Here is a 17,327-nt window from a genome sequence, read left to right as displayed (position 1 = left end):
TGACACCATCTTATAAAATTCATCTTTTAAGAGACTTTGTCTCTGGTGTTACAGCCATCATTCGGAAACAACTTAAAATTATACAGTCAAGTTGTTATTTTATGGGGGATTATTTCAATGTGTGTATTTTTTATTTATTTACTCAGCATTTAATGAGTGAATGAAAATGTTAATATTTTGTTAGTCAGAAAGTCAATATGTTTTGAGAATGACCAAGTGGACAGTACTACAGTAAATCCCTTTAGTAGATCTAATAGGGCCTATTTTTATGGTCATATATTGCACAATCACCCTGAGATGTTTTTCTCTATCGCATGAGCTAACTCTTCAGTTAAGTCCGATTAGGGTTCTTTCACACAGAGGGGGTACAATATTGGCATTTAGGCCAATTTGGATATTTATTAGACTGTATTGCCACTGAAGGATGAGCCTTCTATGCAACAGACTGTAATGCACAATTCCCACCATAAGATGTCGCTGTTGTCTATATTATTGAAGACCATCAGCGGACCGGTGCACAAAGACATCCGTTCCGTTTACTGAACAGTGACCTTCTGGACATTTTTGTCTTTTAAATTTTTGGATTTTTTTCGATCTAGTTGGGATATGTGTAACACATCTTTTGGCTGTGTTAATGCCAATGGCATACATCTTTTGGGGGGGGGGGGGGCTTGGAATTTCAACCTCAGTTCCTATAATACATCTATGATACATTGTGTACACAAAATAGTTACGCTCAGGAACTTCAGGACGAAATGTCCCCATTGAAACCCATTTAAACAGCTATATTTGATCCCAGTGCCATTAAAGCATAAAATCACGAATTCTGTGATATTATGCTTTCATTCCGGGTGCACTGGCTTCAAAATGCTAATGCTTTATATTTTCCACCTGATGGCGCCATTTTTCTCATGTTTAGCCTGTGGAGCAAATACATGCTTTTTTCTTATTTTCTGTTTGCTGTATTATAGAGCACTGCAGGCGTAGTTGAATAAATGATGCAGCTAAAATTGTGGGGGGTGTTGGAGCGTGCGTGTGTGTGTGTGTTACATATTGTAAATATTTTTGTATACTGCTAAAAGTGTGTGACTTTTTACATATTTGTTGGGGAATCTGACAAGAACTAACTGAATGTTTGTAGGCTATTCCTAATCTACTCTTCACTTTATACGTTAGTATTTGTAATGCTGTATTGTCAGCTTTGCCGTGCCACATTTCATTACACATAGTGCATAACCTCAAACAACCCTCTTAAACTGATTGCTAAACTCACTGGAGAGATTCGTTTGCATTTATTCGGGCTGTAGGCTTAACCAATTCACTCAACTCAGAGTAGAGGCCTGGAGAGGTGTGTCAAACTAATGGAGTTTTACCACAAAGGTAATAAGATACTGATGGACGAAAAGAAGCTAGGCCCTATATAAACCCTATATAGGCCCTATATAAACAAAAAATTGAAGCTAAAATGTCACAGGGAAATTCTAAACAGGCATGGGAAGGTATCAGGACGATGATTAGTGTACCACATAAAAGTCAAGGAAAGTATAATACAAACATGACAATTACAGAGGGGAAAAGCAGGGATCTGGAACTAGCGAATGGGTTAAATAAAAAAATTTCACGTTTCGAGGGGGATAGTAAGGTTACTAACAGTGATGAAGAAACTTTCTTGGCATCAACTAATGACTTTGCCATCAAAGAGGCTGATGTAAAGAAAATGTTTCAGAGTTGCAATACACATAAGAGCCCGGGGCCTGACAGCATCTGTGGACGAGTGTTAAAAAACTGTGCTGAGCAACTATCCACAGTTTTTACTTTGTTATTCCGAAGATCTTTAGACCAACGCTTAGTACCAACTATATGGAAAACTTCAACTATTATACCATTTCCTAAAAACAATAAACCAGTAGAGCTTAGTGACTATCGGCCAATTGCACTGACCTCTTTGGTGTTTAAAAGCTTTGAAAGGCTTGTTAAAAGGTATGTGGTGTTAAAAACGCAACATTTATTGGAACCGTTGCAATTTGCATATCAGTCAAACAAGGGAGTGGACGATGCAATATTCACATTGTTGCATATTGTTTACTCGCATCTTTAAGTTCCCAAAAATCACGTGAAAATCCTATTTGCTGACTTTTCGTCGGCGTTTAATACCATACTGCCTACTGTGTTGGTTGAAAGATTAGCCATAGAGTTCAACCTGGATGGAGGACTTATTCTGTGGTTGCGGGATTTTCTAAGGAACAGAGTTCAGCGAGTGAGAATGGGTGGATCACTATCGGAGAAACAAATTACTAATGTTGGATCCCCACAAGGCTGTGTCCTCTCACCACTACTGTTTATATTGTACACAAATACCTGCATAAGTACCCATCCAAGGAGATATTTAATTAAATTTGCAGATGATACTGCATTAGTTAGTCTCCTCCAGGGGGATGAGGACAGTCATGGACCTGTTTTAAATGAATTTATTACTTGGTGCGACACGTCAAACCTTAAGTTAATTATTTCAAAAACAAAGGAGATGAGTATTGATTTTAGGAAGGAGTCTTCAGTGAGTGTGACCACTATTAAAGGGGTACCAATACAGAGTGTTAATGAGTATAAATATCTTGGGGTAGTCTTTGATCACAAACTAAGGTGGGATAAATGGACTGAAGCTGTGCACAAAAAAGGACAGCAAAGGCTATACATCCTTAGGAAGATGCTGACATTTAATGTAAATGTTTCAATCCTAAGAGTATTTTATGATTCTTTTATTGAAAGTGTTTTTACATTTTGCATCACCTGCTGGTTTGGAAATGTCACAGTGAAGCAAAAAAGTTCGCTTAGAAAGGTCTTGATTACTGCGAGTAAATTAATTGGTATCCCTTTAAGAGGTCTTGAACAAATTTATAAAACTAGATGCCTTAGTAAAGTAAGACAAATTATATCAGACAATAGACATCCTCTGTTTGATAAATTTGAGATATTACCCTCAGGTAGAAGATTCAGGATGCCAGCAATTTTTAAAAACAGGGGGAAAAATTCCTTCTTGCCACACGCAGTAAAATTATTAAATGACAGGGTGTTCACTGAGCGGGTCTCAGTGAAGATTAGAATTTGTTTTTATTTATTTTATATATAAATCTGCATATCTGTTACATGTATATTGTTGGTCTTATATGTACGCATGTTGAAACACAAGCAACAAAAATTTCCCTAAGGGGATAATAATAAAGCAATCAATCAAATCAATCAATCAGTGTGCACACAACATGCTCTTGCAGTTCCTCAGTGCAAGTACTGGGACATTACCTAGCTGGTCAGACATAATATACATATATATCATGGTCAGTCTAACTGAAATTCCTGTTTTTTATGTGCATCACTGGTTTCCTATTCTAAGTCTGTTATATTGCATAAAATATGGGCAAGGGAGAGGAGTGGGACAAGGACAAGGGCAAGGGAGAGGAGTGGGACAATGTGGCATTCCACCATTCCTGTGCAGTCACAGCATGGTTTGACGCCCATCCTAGGATGATGTCCCTTTTCCTTGCTCCTTACTCCCCTTTCCTCAACCCCATTGAGGAGTTTTTCTCATCCTGGAGATGGAAGGTTTTTGACCATCATCCACAGGACCAAATGTCCCTCCTGGATGCAATGGATGCTGCATGCCAAGACATCACAGCAGAACACTGCCAGGGGTGGATAAGGCATGCCAAAAGATTCTTCCCATGATGCCTTGCCAGACAAGATATCAGGTGTGATGTGGATGAGAACATGTGGCCAAATGCAGAAGACCGGGCAGATTAGACTCTTTCTTTTCTTTTTTTTCTTCTTCTGGTGCTTTTTCTGTTCGTATATTTTGTATTTTCACATAATAAATGGCAATAAAAAAATTCTTTTTTTATTGAATTTCTGCAGCAAAACCTAAACCCAACAAAACAAAAATGTAGAGAGGCTTGAAAAGAAAATGCAGTGCAAAACACAATCTATGATCAATACAATATACTGTCTGTTGTATAAGACCTGACACATATAAAATAATGCAGTTTCTGTAATTCCATCTGATGTTTTTATGACATTGTGATTGACTAAATCTTCCTGTTGGACAAGAACATACGTTAGTGTTTTGAAAAATGATTTGATTTTGAGACATGTTTGCAGTGTTTTGGTAGACATAGTGTATTGTTGCTAGTGTATTATTGTATTTTGAAAACTAGTGTTGGAGTTTAGTTTACAATGTGTGATTTTGAGCATGAAATTAAATGTTTTGCCAATTGTGTGTTGGTGCGTTAAGAGTTTAGGAAATTTGTTAAAAGTACTAAAAAAATTGTCATAGCGATTGTAAAAAACTGTAAACCCTTGTTTAGGTTTACCTTTCTTTAAGCAGGTCTAATATATTGCATTTGACTACTTTTTATGCCCTATGACATCATTTAAAAACTTGACAGTAAACATTTGATTTCAGATATTTAGCTGATTGGAGGTAAGGCTGGTAACTTTTGTGGCACATTAAAAAGTTGATAAAAAAAAACACCTTACAGTAAAAAGGCACTGATGGAGAAAAGTGCAGTGTCTTTAAAATCTTTGAGTAAAGAAACACATCCCTGTCAATAAATAAATCAAGGTGAAAATTTCTCCTTCACCCTCTTGCATTGAACACCTTAATAGAAAAACAAAATCGAATTGAGGGCAACGGTATCTATCGTTGTAACTTTACCAGTTACACAACTTTAAGTCTTTAAAGGTTAATTTAAATAGAAAAGATATTTGCCGCATGATTGGTCCATCTGACCCAAGATGAGTAAGTTTACTTGCAACAATTACACATTGTATTGCTTTTGATACAAGTTTCCACATTTGTGAGACTGCACATCCGGCATGACTGGTCATGACTTCTTAGCGAGTTCTTTTCCAGTAAAGAGCAGCTACAATGAACGCCACCGCAGCAATGCAGGACACAGTGCGCCATCTTGGTATCATATGCAGAACACCTCCCTGTAACACAGAACAAAGTATTAGGGTGCATTCACAACTCACGTCATGCTGGATTTACCATTATGCGTTCACAACGCGTCTTCACCAAACTCGTCATTACAAGTTGGAAATGCAGAATATTACAAATCTCTGACTAGACCGTACTGAACAATTTTGAGCATTGTGAGCAGAGTTTGAGCTTTGTCATGAAACATAATTTGTGATTCTGAGGATGTGAATAAAACCGAGTAGAATTTACAAGTTGGCATTTTGTAATTATGGTAAGTCCAACTAAATGTGAACACCGTATTAGGCCTGACACACTGAAAACGAAGTTTGAGACTGAATGACACCTATTAAATATGCAAGCATAATATATCTATATTCCACGCATTCCACTCAAAAAATGTGCAATAAGGCACATACAATGTAAGTATCAGGTACAGTACACAAAACATTAACTACACACTGTTTCACAAATATAGCCACAATTGACAGCTGACTGATTGTGGGTTTGTATGTTGCTGTTTCTGGAGCCATATCCTGTGAAACCCACTCAGGTTTGGTACTGTTTGATAGGTAAAATTACAAATTTCTTTAAATTCCAATTAATATAATATTTAAAGCTGAAGTGTGTCATTTCTGTGCCACTAGCTCCACTGAACAGTATTGCATAATAAACATCGTTTTTTAAAACAGCTTTCTGAACATGCCCTATGTCTCCCAGTGGTCGCACTAACAGATAGTCCCACCCCCAACTCACGGCATTGGTTGAGTCAGTGTTGTTGTGTCGAGCAGTACGGGCTGCTCAAAACATACAGGAATTTTCATAGCATCCCAACCATAGTGTTAACAGTAAACAAATAAAAACCTACAAAAGGCCTACTTATAGTTATAGTTGTCTCCGCATATTAAGCTGGGATAGGAGAAAATAATTTAAAATTGAAAAGATGACATAGTTCCGCTTTAAGTCAACAATAAATAATAATGTGTTGCTTCTCGCCCAGTCGATTTTAAGGATATAATTTTGTGATATCATAAATGTGGATCCCCCTCATTTCTTATGAGATAAATTAAGATAAACCTTTCCTCTGTATTCAACTCTTACATATTTTTTTCGGAAGAAGATTGGTGGTTTAGTGTTGTCCTATTGTAAATAAATGGAGAATGTATATTTAGCAGCCATGTAACATAATTGTACAGGTTGAATTGTCTGGTATTGTGTATGTACTCACACCCATCATCATGAAGTGCTTCGAGAGGCTCGTCATGAGGCACATTATGACCCAGTTGCCCCCCCCCCCCACTAGACCCACTGCAGTTTGTGAATCGTCCCAACCGTTCAACAGACGAAGCCATCGCCACCACCCTCCATCTGGCCCTCACCCACCTAGATAAAAAGGACTCATACGTTCGAATGCTGTTCATAGACTTCAGCTCAGCATTCAACACAATATTTCCTCAGCACCTGATTGGAAAGCTGGACCTGCTGGGCCAGGACACCTCCCTCTGAAACTGGATTCTGGACTTCCTGACTGGGAGACCTCAGTCAGTCCAGAACGGGAACAGCATCTCCACCACCACCACACTGAGCACTGGGGCCCCCCCAGGGCTGTGTGCTCAGTCCACTGCTGTTCACTCTGCTGACTCACAACTGTGCAGCAATGCACAGCTTGAACCACATCATCAACTTCACCAATGACACGACCTTGGTGGGTCTCATCAGCAAGAATGACGAGTCAGTATACAGAGAGGAGGTGCAGCGGCTAACGGACTGGTGTAGAGCCAACAACCTGTCTCTGAATGTGGACGAAACAAAAGAGATGGTTGTTGACTTTAGGAGAGCACAGAGTGAGCACTCTCCACTGAACATCAACGGCTCCTCTGTGGAGATCGTCAAGAGCACCAAATTCACCTGGCGGAGAACCTCACCTGGTCCCGCAACACCAGCTCTATCACCAAGAAAGCCCAGCAGCGTCTCTACTTTCTTTGAAGGCTGAGGAAAGCACATCTCCCAACCCCCATCCTCACTACATTCTATAGAGGGACTATTGAGAGGATCCTGAGCAGCTGCATCACTGCCTGGTTTGGGACTTGCACTGTTTCGGACTGCAAAGCCCTGCAGAGGATTGTGAGGACAGCTGAGAAGATCATCGGGGTCTCTCTTCCCTCCATCAAAGACATTTACAAAAAAACGCTGCATCCACAAAGCAACCAGCATTGTGGATGACCCCACACACCCCTCACACACACTCTTCACCCTCCTGCCATCTGGTGAAAATAAAGGCCCTGTTGAAATAATTATACATAGTTATCTTTAAATATTGAAAATTTGTATATATATTGTGGCAGGGCGGAGGGCGGGGCCGGGTCGTGATCCTGCGCACCCGGTCCCGTATTAGGCTAATTATGCCTCTGTGAGGTTTAAAGGCTGACTGCAGAGGGCCGTGCGGGAGAGAGAGATCGTTAGCGGACATGTCCGTCATATGTGTTTGTGTCTTTGTTTTAAGTTTACCATTAAACTATCATTTATATTATCAAGCCAGTTCTCGCCTCCTCCTTTCCATTGAATAACGTTACATATATATATATATATATATATATATATATATATATATATATATATATATATATATATATATATATATATATAAAATAAAAAATATTCAGATAATTAAAATGCATTACAGTTATACAGTTATTATAGCAGAAGTGTTAATCGTTGATAAGACAACACAAAAAGCGGCTTTAGAATACAATGTATTGTTTACTACCATATTATTGATCATAAGTCAATCATTGGCACACAGTTCACAGCAATCCATTTCACAAGTGAATTTGTCAATCAGTTGGAGATTTATGATGAGGGCTTGTTTAAGGACCCGTCAATGTACACTTACGTCAGCCTTCTCTGGTGTGTTGCATCATAAACATAAAATGTTTAGTTCACTGTGTCATGTTAAATATAGTTTAATACTCAATCTTTAAACACATATTGAGATCCCTTAGATCGTATTTGCACTCCTTCGAGTGTTTTGAACGCAAGAACGTAACGCATGTTTGTGTTGTTCTGCCTACTGAAGTGTTTTCTTCACTGTATAAACTGTGCGTTGCTCATACAGCTGAAATTTCACTTACTGCCCTCTGGAGTAAACAGGTTGTACTAAAAGCTTGCATTTCTCAGGAATCTTCCTTATTACAATCCGGGGGCATTGCGATTAATTGCGTACATTTTTTTAACACATTCTTTTTTGTAAAATCAATCGCTCTGAATTAACGCGTTAAATCGACAGCCCTAGTAGAAAGTGCTTCTTATCAGCAGAGTCTGCTTGTTAATTTCTTCAGATTCCACAATGGCCTGGTCCCCAGCAAAAGAAAACATAAAAATGATATGCATCCAGAGCTGACCATTTGGTTAAAATCTTTACAAGGTCTGGGTGGTCATTTTTGTGTGATGCAAGAGCTTGAAGGCATGATTTTGAAAGTGTTATTATTAAGAAATATTTCTGTTGTGAGGTCTTAATTTGATCCAGTGCTAGAATAATTGCATTGGCCTCTGCTGTATATTACGGCCTGGGTAGCTCAGTTAGTAAAGATGCTGACTACCACCCCCGGAGTTCGTGAGTTCGAATACCAGTGCATGCTGAGTGACTCCAGCCAGGTCTCCTAATTAACCAAATTGGCCCAGTTGCAAGAAAGGGTAGGGTCACATGGGGTAACCTCCTTGTTGTACATGGTGAGTTGTGAGTGGATGCCGTGGAGAATAGCGTGAAGCCTCCAGAAATGCTATGTCTCCAGAGTAATGTGCTCAACAAGCCACATGATAAGATGTGCGGATTGACGTCTCGAACGTGAAGGCAACTGAGGTTTGTCTTCCGCCACCCGGATTGAGGCGAGTCACTACGCCACCACGAGGACTTAATTTAGGAATTAAGGAATTTGGCACTCCAATTTGGGGAGAAAATAAAATACAATAAAATATCCATGGCATTTATCTATTAAAACCTTTATGTGAGGGATAAAATAAAATTTATTGTCAAAGGTTTTTCCAAGGAATTTGGTCTCTCTTGACAACTTTGATAGGATCGTTATCCATCTGGGTCATAATGGAGAGAGTGTAACTGGCAGAAATGCATACAGACTTTATTTTACTCTTTGAAAACTTAAACCTGTTGGACAAAGACCAGGCCTGAACCTCATTAATTGTCAGCTGGATTTTACATTCAATACTGCTCATACAAATGTTGCCTACATAAAGACTGCAATGAGAATTTGATCCAACGACTTTTGCAACACTATTATTTTGATACTAAAAATGGGTCACTGATATGATGCTTCCTTGCGGTAATCCTAACTCTTGTCTGTATGAGTCCGATAGGGTATTGCCTATCCTGACTATAAAATGTCTTCGATAAAACATTGGCAATAAAAATGGGTAGATGAATGAACGTAACATTTATATGCACTATTCTGACACTACACTCAAAGTACTTTACACAGTGAACAGGGGACTCTCCTCAACCACCACCAGTGTGCAGCATCCACCTGGATGATGCGATAGCAGCCATAGTGCTCACCGCACACCAGCTGTAGGTGGAGAGTAGAGTTATAGAGCCAATTAGGGGAAGGGAATTATTAGGAGGACATGATTGAGAGGCCCAATGGGGGGAATTTAGCCAGGACACTGGGGTTAGACCCTTACTCTTTACAAGAAGTGCTCTAGGATTTATAATGTACACAGAGAATCAGGACCTCAGTTTACCGTCTCATCCAAAGGACAGTGCCTTTTTAGAGTATAGTGTCCCCCTCACAATACTGAGGCATTAGAACCCACATAGAGCACAGTGTGAGCACAGTGTGAGCTTAAACCTTAAACCTCTTCCAGAAGCAACCTTAGTTTTCCCCAGGAGGTCTCCCATCCAGGTACTGACCAGGCTCAACCCTGCTTAGCTTCAGCAGGCAACCAGTCTTGAGCTACAGGGTGATATGGCTGCTGACCTCTAAATGGCCTCTAGATGGCCTCTAAAACCAAGTTGATATAGATCCTTCAAAATACCATACTTCCAGTTCGTATTGTTATCTTTCTCCAAGTCAAAGAAGACAGTTCTTTTCTGATAAAAGTATCATATATATAAAACTTTCAAGGCAGATGAGGTGATCTACAGTGCGTCTTCCTTTTCAAAATCCACCTTGAGCATTACTAATAAGATGTTGAGACTCCAACATCCATTCAAGTCATTTATTTACCATTCTCTTTATGGTTTTACATAAACAACTCATCAGAGCTCTAGGTTGGTAGTTGGAAGGTCCATTATGATCCTTTCCAGTCTTTGGAATAGGAATGATTTCTGCTTCTTTCCAAGAATATGGAACATTCCCTAAAATTCAGATGGAGTTAAACATGTTTAAAAGTAAGGACAGGATAGTGTGAGGCAAATTATAAAAAAACTGTATAGTGAATATTGTCCAGTCCAGTTTGCAGGATATCTAAAATACTCTTTTTCATACACTAATGGGCTGGTGAGCTCCAAAAACAACAAGCCCCATAAAAGTGAAACGCTGGGCTTGATATCAATGACGATTAGGGTAGTGTATTGATACATATTTTCCAATTCAGTTCACAAGTCCTTGATTCGATTTTGATTCATTGGAGTTATGTATATTTTGCTTACATATGAAATTAATTATCTCTCAGCTAATGCTGTTAATTGCTAAATGGATCTTCTAATTTCTATTTTACAAATTTTATTTTATCATTATGTTTTCATAATTTTAGAATTTTCACATTTTAGCTTTTTAAAAATTAACTAATCTGTATATTCCATCAATAAATATGATGAAATTGCATATATTTTAATGCATATATATTAGGACGTCTATTTAACATGTTAATTCAGTACGATTAATTATATAAAAAATAGCACGTTAAAAAAATTTACACAATTAATCACGTCCATAATGAGGAATATTTCTTCCATATGAGCAATTCAAGCATGGAGTACCACCTGTTTTCTCCAGGGGGCAGTAAGCGAAACTCGCTGTATATGCAACGCGCAGCTCAAACAGACATAGAATAAACTACACTTACTGAGAGCAGACAACACAAATGAGAACACTTTCTTGCGTACAAACACATATCCAAAGGCAGGGATCTCAATGCGTGTTTTTCTAAGTTTCAAACTTCGTTTAACTTGACACAGCGACCTAAAAACTGTATGTTTATCACGCAAAGCAACAGAGCCACTCCAAAAGCATCCGTCTGACGCAGGTGTACATTGACGTGTCCTTAAACAAGATAAACTTAAACTTAGAATAAATCTCGGACAGTAAACTGTAGGCCAGTGATAGGCTTATGTTTAATAAACAATATTTGCATTCTAAAGCCACTTTTTGTATTGTCTTATTTAATGCTTCACTTGTGTGCAAAAATAATGTCATGCATTTTAATGATCTGTTTTATAATTTTTTATAAAATATTACTGTGGCAGGGCGGAGGGCGGGGCCGGGTCGTGATCCTACACACCCAGTCCTGTATTAGGCTAATCAAGCCTCCCGAGAGGGATAAAGGTCAACTGCAGAGGATCGTGCGGGAGAGAGAGATAGTTTACGGACATGTCCGTCGTGTGTGTGTTTGTGTCCTTGTTTTAAGTTTGTCATTTAAACTATTATTTATATTATCAAGCCGGTTCTCGCCTCCTCCTTTCCATTGATCTCTTTACACTGGTGCCAGAAACCCGGGAAGGAGGAGGGATACGCCGTAGTAGAGTTCTCGCCACTACAGTCCACCCAAACGGAGCAGCCGCGGCCATCTGCGGCCATCTGCGGCCATCTCCTAACAGATCGCCTGGAGCGGTCAGGGCTGCTGCCAGGGGCGGAGGAGTTCCCTACCAGCCGCTGAAACACGGCGGGGTATAAGACCGCCGACCGCGAGCGGGGAGGGGCTCACTGCCGACCGCCTGGAGCGAGAGAACCACTGCCAGGGGCGGAGGAGACCCCTTCTGTTCCCCGAGAACGCGGCGGGGCGTTCCGTCCGCCAGGGGCTGGAGGTCTGCCTCGGATCCGCCCGGAGAGGCGCGGCTGTCATCCGATAGAGGGTGGAGGAGTGGCCGAGGAGCAAGCTACGGCGTATCGGAGAACTGGCGAGTAAGTTTTTTTTTTCCCATCTCTCTCTCCTCTCTCTCTCTCACTGCCGCTCCGCGTTGGCCTTTTCCCTCTCATTTAAATTTTACAGTGTTTTTTTGTGGTGTACTACACTGTTACAGGAAGTACCCCCCAGTTTAATAATTTCTGTTTCCATCCCCTTGTCCCCTCCCTCGTCCAGGTAGATGGGGATGACCTACCAGCAGACGGGGCTTACGGCACGCCCTCCCCCAGGGAAAGGGGGGGGGGGGGGTATAAGTCATGCTGGGGGCTCCCCAGCCTGAGAGAACGAGGGAGGAATGTGGCAGGGCGGAGGGCGGGGCCGGATCGTGATCCTACACAGCCGGTCCCGTATTAGGCAAATCAAGCCTCCCGAGAGGGATAAAGGTCGACTGCAGAGGATCGTGCGGGAGAGAGGGATAGTTTACGGACATGTCCGTCATGTGTGTGTTTGTGTCCTTGTTTTAAGTTGTTAATTAAAATATTATTTACATTGAAAAGCCGGTTCTCGCCTCCTCCTTTCCATTGATCCCTTTACAATTAAATTAATTTATAATTATTTAAATATAACTATTTATAAATGTTTAATAATGACTTATTGTTATTTGAGGGGCTTTCTCACATAATATTTTGTATACGATTAATTGAGATTAATTAATCGACATACCATGTAATTAATTAGATTAAAACTTTTAACTGATTAACAGCCCTAATATATACTTATAAATATTGCTACATGTGTATTGTTTACAAGCATAATTCGTACATGTCATTACATTGATTTGAATATTTACCAGCCAGTGGCTAATCACAGATGATTTTAGACATTTGCAATGTGGTGGTGATGGCCTAGTGGGCTAAAGCACTGAACTGGTAATCAGAAGGTTGTTGGTTTGATCCCCACAGTCACCACCATTGTGTCCTTGAGCAAGGCACTTAACTCCAGGTTGCTATGGGGGAATTGACCTTTGCAATAGTCAACAGAAATTGAATATTGCAAATTGATTTTCCTTTGCACATTTGCCTGCCATGATCACTGTAAATCTGTAAAACCAAATCTCACAGTTACAATTAAGTCCACTGGGGGAGCGTTGTAGATGCGTGTTGTCGTGGTGTTGGATGAGAGACAAAGATATGATGGCGTCTGTGCTCAACAGACCCTTCGCTAAGCTCCGCCACATTTTAATTGTTATAATGGTAATATAATTTGTAATGAAAGACATCGTATTAAGCGTTTTCTGTAGCAGACTTTTAAACCCAACTGTAAATGCATGTATTTGTGCAGGTGTTAATGAGAATTAGATCTGTATGTTTAATCAAACATCCATACATATTTATTTTAGTTTATATGATGTTTATATTACAATCGTTCCAATGTATCCAATCACTATTGTCTAGCTGGGTGCCATAATGGGACGGTGGGTTTTTGTGTTTGTGTATTACTAGATGGAATGTGCCTGGGTTTGTGCCAGTGCACTTCCTGGCCCGAGTGGGTGCATCTGTGTGTGTGGTGGCTCATGTCTGGCTCGACCTGTGTGGCTCCACATGGGTGGCCATATTAACACTTATACACACATATATCCAAAAAACAGCAACTTACCCATCCGCCTTGCAGTCTGACCCAATGAAAAATATTTTCCTTCATAAACTGTGAAAACCAGCTAATGATCATCTTGACAACTTCAAGCTTGTTCTCAATCAGTGCCTGAAGGAATGAAGAGGAATAATGTTCTTAAAAACTTGAACTTTAAAATTATGATGATATATCATACAGCATTTGTTAAGACTTTGACGCAGTTGTCGCAGAAAAAAACGTCCTTGTTCCTCCTACATTACAGCATGTTAATTAGTAATTCATTCAACACTTCTTTTCAAGAAAAGCTCATGGCAATATAGGCAATACTTGTAATCATAATCAACTCACAGTAAATAAATGAATTATACATTTCTGCAAACAAATTATGTTAAGGCCATATTTCAGGTTTATTTTTGTGATTACTTTTAAAATTAGGCACAATCGACAGCATTTGTGGCATAATGTAATCACTAAAATAATTTTTACTTGTCTCTTGCTTATTTAAAAATATATATATTTTTTAAATGTTTCCAGTAAAGCAATGGAAGTGAATGGGGCCAGTGCATAAAATATTAAATGCTCACTGGTTTAAAAGTATAGCCCAAAGGCGTAAAACAATATATCAATTAATGATTTTAGAAAGATCACACACTAAACTTATTTGTGTCAAGGTCTATCGAACATCACATCTTTGTTGTCATGACAACACAGCTCAGATCAACCCTGTCATCGGAAAATGTTGTTAAGTTCGTAAATCCCTGAATTTATGGCACTAAAGTCATGCAAGAATATAACATTTTTACATCTTGTGGCTATACTTTTGAAACCGTGTGTATTTTAATGTTTATGAACTGGCCCCCATTCGCTTCCATAGTAAGTGCCTTTTATCCGGGATATTTGCTTCAAAATAAGTGTGGGATGAGCCAAGATTATTTTCTGTGGTAATCAGCATTATGCCACACACACATGTCGATTGAGCTTAACTTGTATTGAGTCCGGAACATTCCTTAAACTAACTGGGTGTCAAGGTGACTTGTAGTGTGTGAATGAAGTCAGTTCACAAGTCCTCAAGTCCTACAGAGGCAAGAAAAATTATGTGAACCCTTTGGAATTAGCTGGTTTTCTGCAGCCTTAATTGGTCATAAAATGTGATCTCATCTCTATCAATGTCACAAGTATAAACAAACACAATGTGTTTAAGCTAACAACACAAAAACAAATATAATCATTCATGTCTTTATTTGAAACATCCCACTAAACATTCACAGTGTTGTGGAAAAAGTAAGAGACCCTTGGATTTAATAACTGGTCGATTCTCCTTTAACAGCACTAACTTCAAGCAAGCATTTCCGGTAGATGCGGATTAGACCTGCACAACGTTCAGAAGGAATTTTGGATCATTCTTCCTTACAGACCTGCTTCAGCTCAGCCATATTCTTAGGATGTCTGGGGTGGACGGCTCTCTTGAGGTCATTCTCTATGAGCATCTCTATTGGTTTAAGGTCTGGGCTCTGACTGGTCCAAGCCAAAAGGTGGATTTTCTTGTTTTGAAGCCATATTGTAGTGGGTTTACTTCAATGTTTAAGGTCACTGTCCTGCTGCATCACCCAATTTCTACTGAGCTTCAGCTGGCTCACAGCCACCCTGACATCATCCTTTAGGGTATCTTGATAAACTTGTTAATTAATTTTGCCCTCGATGATGGTAAGCGTTCCAGGTCCCAAAACCACTTCTAGGCTGAGTAGCCACTGTACTAAATCATCTCCATTTATAGACAATTTGTCTATCTTTGGACAGATGAATATCTAAGCTCTTCGAGGTAACTTTGTAACTCTTTCCAGCATTATGCAAAACAACAATTCTTGACCATAGGTCTTCTAAGATCTTTTTTTTGCAAGGCATTGTCCACGTCAGCAGATGCTTCTTGTGAATAGCTAACTCAAAATGTTTGAGTGCTTTTATAAGCCAAAATAGCTCTAACCCACACCTCCAATATAATTTTTATTAATTGGATACCAGGTTTGCCATCTCCTGACTCTAAATTAGCCTAGGGGTTCACATACTTTTTCCAACCTACACTATGAATGTTCAAATTATCTATTCAATATGTACAATAACAATAATTTGTGTGTTACTAGTTAAAAAAGAATTGTATTTGTTCATTATTGTAACTTAGATGAAGTATTTAAACAATGCATTCAGAAAGTATTCAGACCCCTTCAATTTTTTCATATTTTGTTATGTTGCAGCCTTATGCTAAAATGCTTTTTTTTTTTCACATCAATCCACAAGGTGTCACAGCTGAAAATGCATATCAGAGCAAAACCAAGCCATGAGATCAAAAGGAACTGCCTGCAGAGCTCAGAGACAGGATTGTATCAAGGCACAGATCTGGGGAATGCTACAAAAACATTTGGGCAGCATTGAAGGTTCCCAAGAGCACAGTGGCCTCCATAATTCTTAAATGGAAGAAGTCTGGTACATCCAGGACTTTTTCTAGAGCTAGCCAAAAAGAGCAATCGGGGGAGAAGGGCCTTGGTAAGACAGGTGACCAAGAACCCGATGGTCAGTCTGGCTGAGCTCCAGAGATCATGTGTGGAAATTGGAGAAACTTGCAGAAGGACAACTATCACTGCGACACTCCACCGATCTGGGCTATATGGCAGAGTGGCCAGACAGAAGTGCAAGACACTCTCCTCAGTGCAAGACACTGGACTCTCAGTCTGTGAAAAACAAGATTCTCTGGTCTGATGAAACGAAGATTGAATTGTTTGGCCTCAATTCCAAACAGGAGGAAACCAGGCACCGCTCATCACCTGCACAATATCATCCCAACTGAGAAGCATGGTGGTGGTAGCATCATGCTGTGGGAGTGTTTTTCAGCGGCAGGGACTGAGGGACTAGTCAGTGTTGAAGGAAAGCTGAACACAGAGATATCCTTAATGAAAACCTGGTTCAGAGTGCACCTCAGCATAGGCCGAATATTCACCTTCCAACAGGACAATGACCCCAAGCACACAGCCAAGACAATGCAAGAGTGGCTTAGGGAAAACTCTGTGAATGTCCTTGAGTGGCCCAGCCAGATCCCGGACTTGAACTCAATCGAACATCTCTGGAGAGACCTAAAAATGGCTGTCCATGGATGGTCTCCATTCAACCCAAGTGTGCCGCACAAGCCCTCAAAAGTGTAGCCAAAACGTCTCGATCGCCCCCCGGTGACTGGTCCTAGTATAGGTCATAAACCCCGCCTCCCCATGTTATTCAACGGGACGTGAGACCAACTAAACAATTAAATTACACTTGACATATCTTTTTTCCAAAGATAGTTTATGTCATTTACTGTAGTTTCTATCACTTTGATGTAATTTCAAGTGTTTGTTTTCAAAATAAGTTTGTTTTTAGTTAGTTATTTGATGCTATAAAAACGGTGCTGTGACATCATGATTGACAGCTGTGATTGACAGGTTCTCTGAGCGAAGTAGTCACTGAAGCACCAACAGACTTTTTTTCGGGATCTTCGGAGGACTGAGGAGATTGGAGCTTTAAATTTAATATCTAAATTTCTATAATTAATTATTTCACACTGTCATAAGTCAAAAGTGCATGGGCGTGTGCTTGCGATTGATTCAGCGAGAGCGAGGGCGGGGCC

The 17,327-nt window shown here is 39.8% G+C and overlaps 1 protein-coding gene across 1 annotated transcript in view; it reads right to left on the bottom strand.

Moving 5' to 3' along the window:
• Positions 1 to 3,947: 3,947 nt before the first annotated feature.
• LOC127654024 (apoptosis regulator BAX-like) overlaps positions 3,948 to 17,327 on the bottom strand; it is a 29,542-nt gene continuing 16,162 nt past the window's right edge. The window contains exons 6-7 of the mRNA XM_052140960.1: positions 13,703 to 13,807; positions 3,948 to 4,983 (exon numbers count right to left, since the gene is read on the bottom strand). Coding sequence (XP_051996920.1) covers positions 4,885 to 4,983; positions 13,703 to 13,807 — 204 coding nt within the window. The 3' untranslated portion in view covers positions 3,948 to 4,884. The remainder of the gene's footprint in view (positions 4,984 to 13,702; positions 13,808 to 17,327) is intronic.

The sequence above is a fragment of the Xyrauchen texanus genome, chromosome 2 (assembly GCF_025860055.1).
Source record: "Xyrauchen texanus isolate HMW12.3.18 chromosome 2, RBS_HiC_50CHRs, whole genome shotgun sequence".
NCBI classification, from domain to species: domain Eukaryota; kingdom Metazoa; phylum Chordata; class Actinopteri; order Cypriniformes; family Catostomidae; genus Xyrauchen; species Xyrauchen texanus.
The sequence above is the reverse complement of the archived record's forward strand: the minus strand, read 5'-3'. Positions and strand labels throughout refer to the sequence as shown.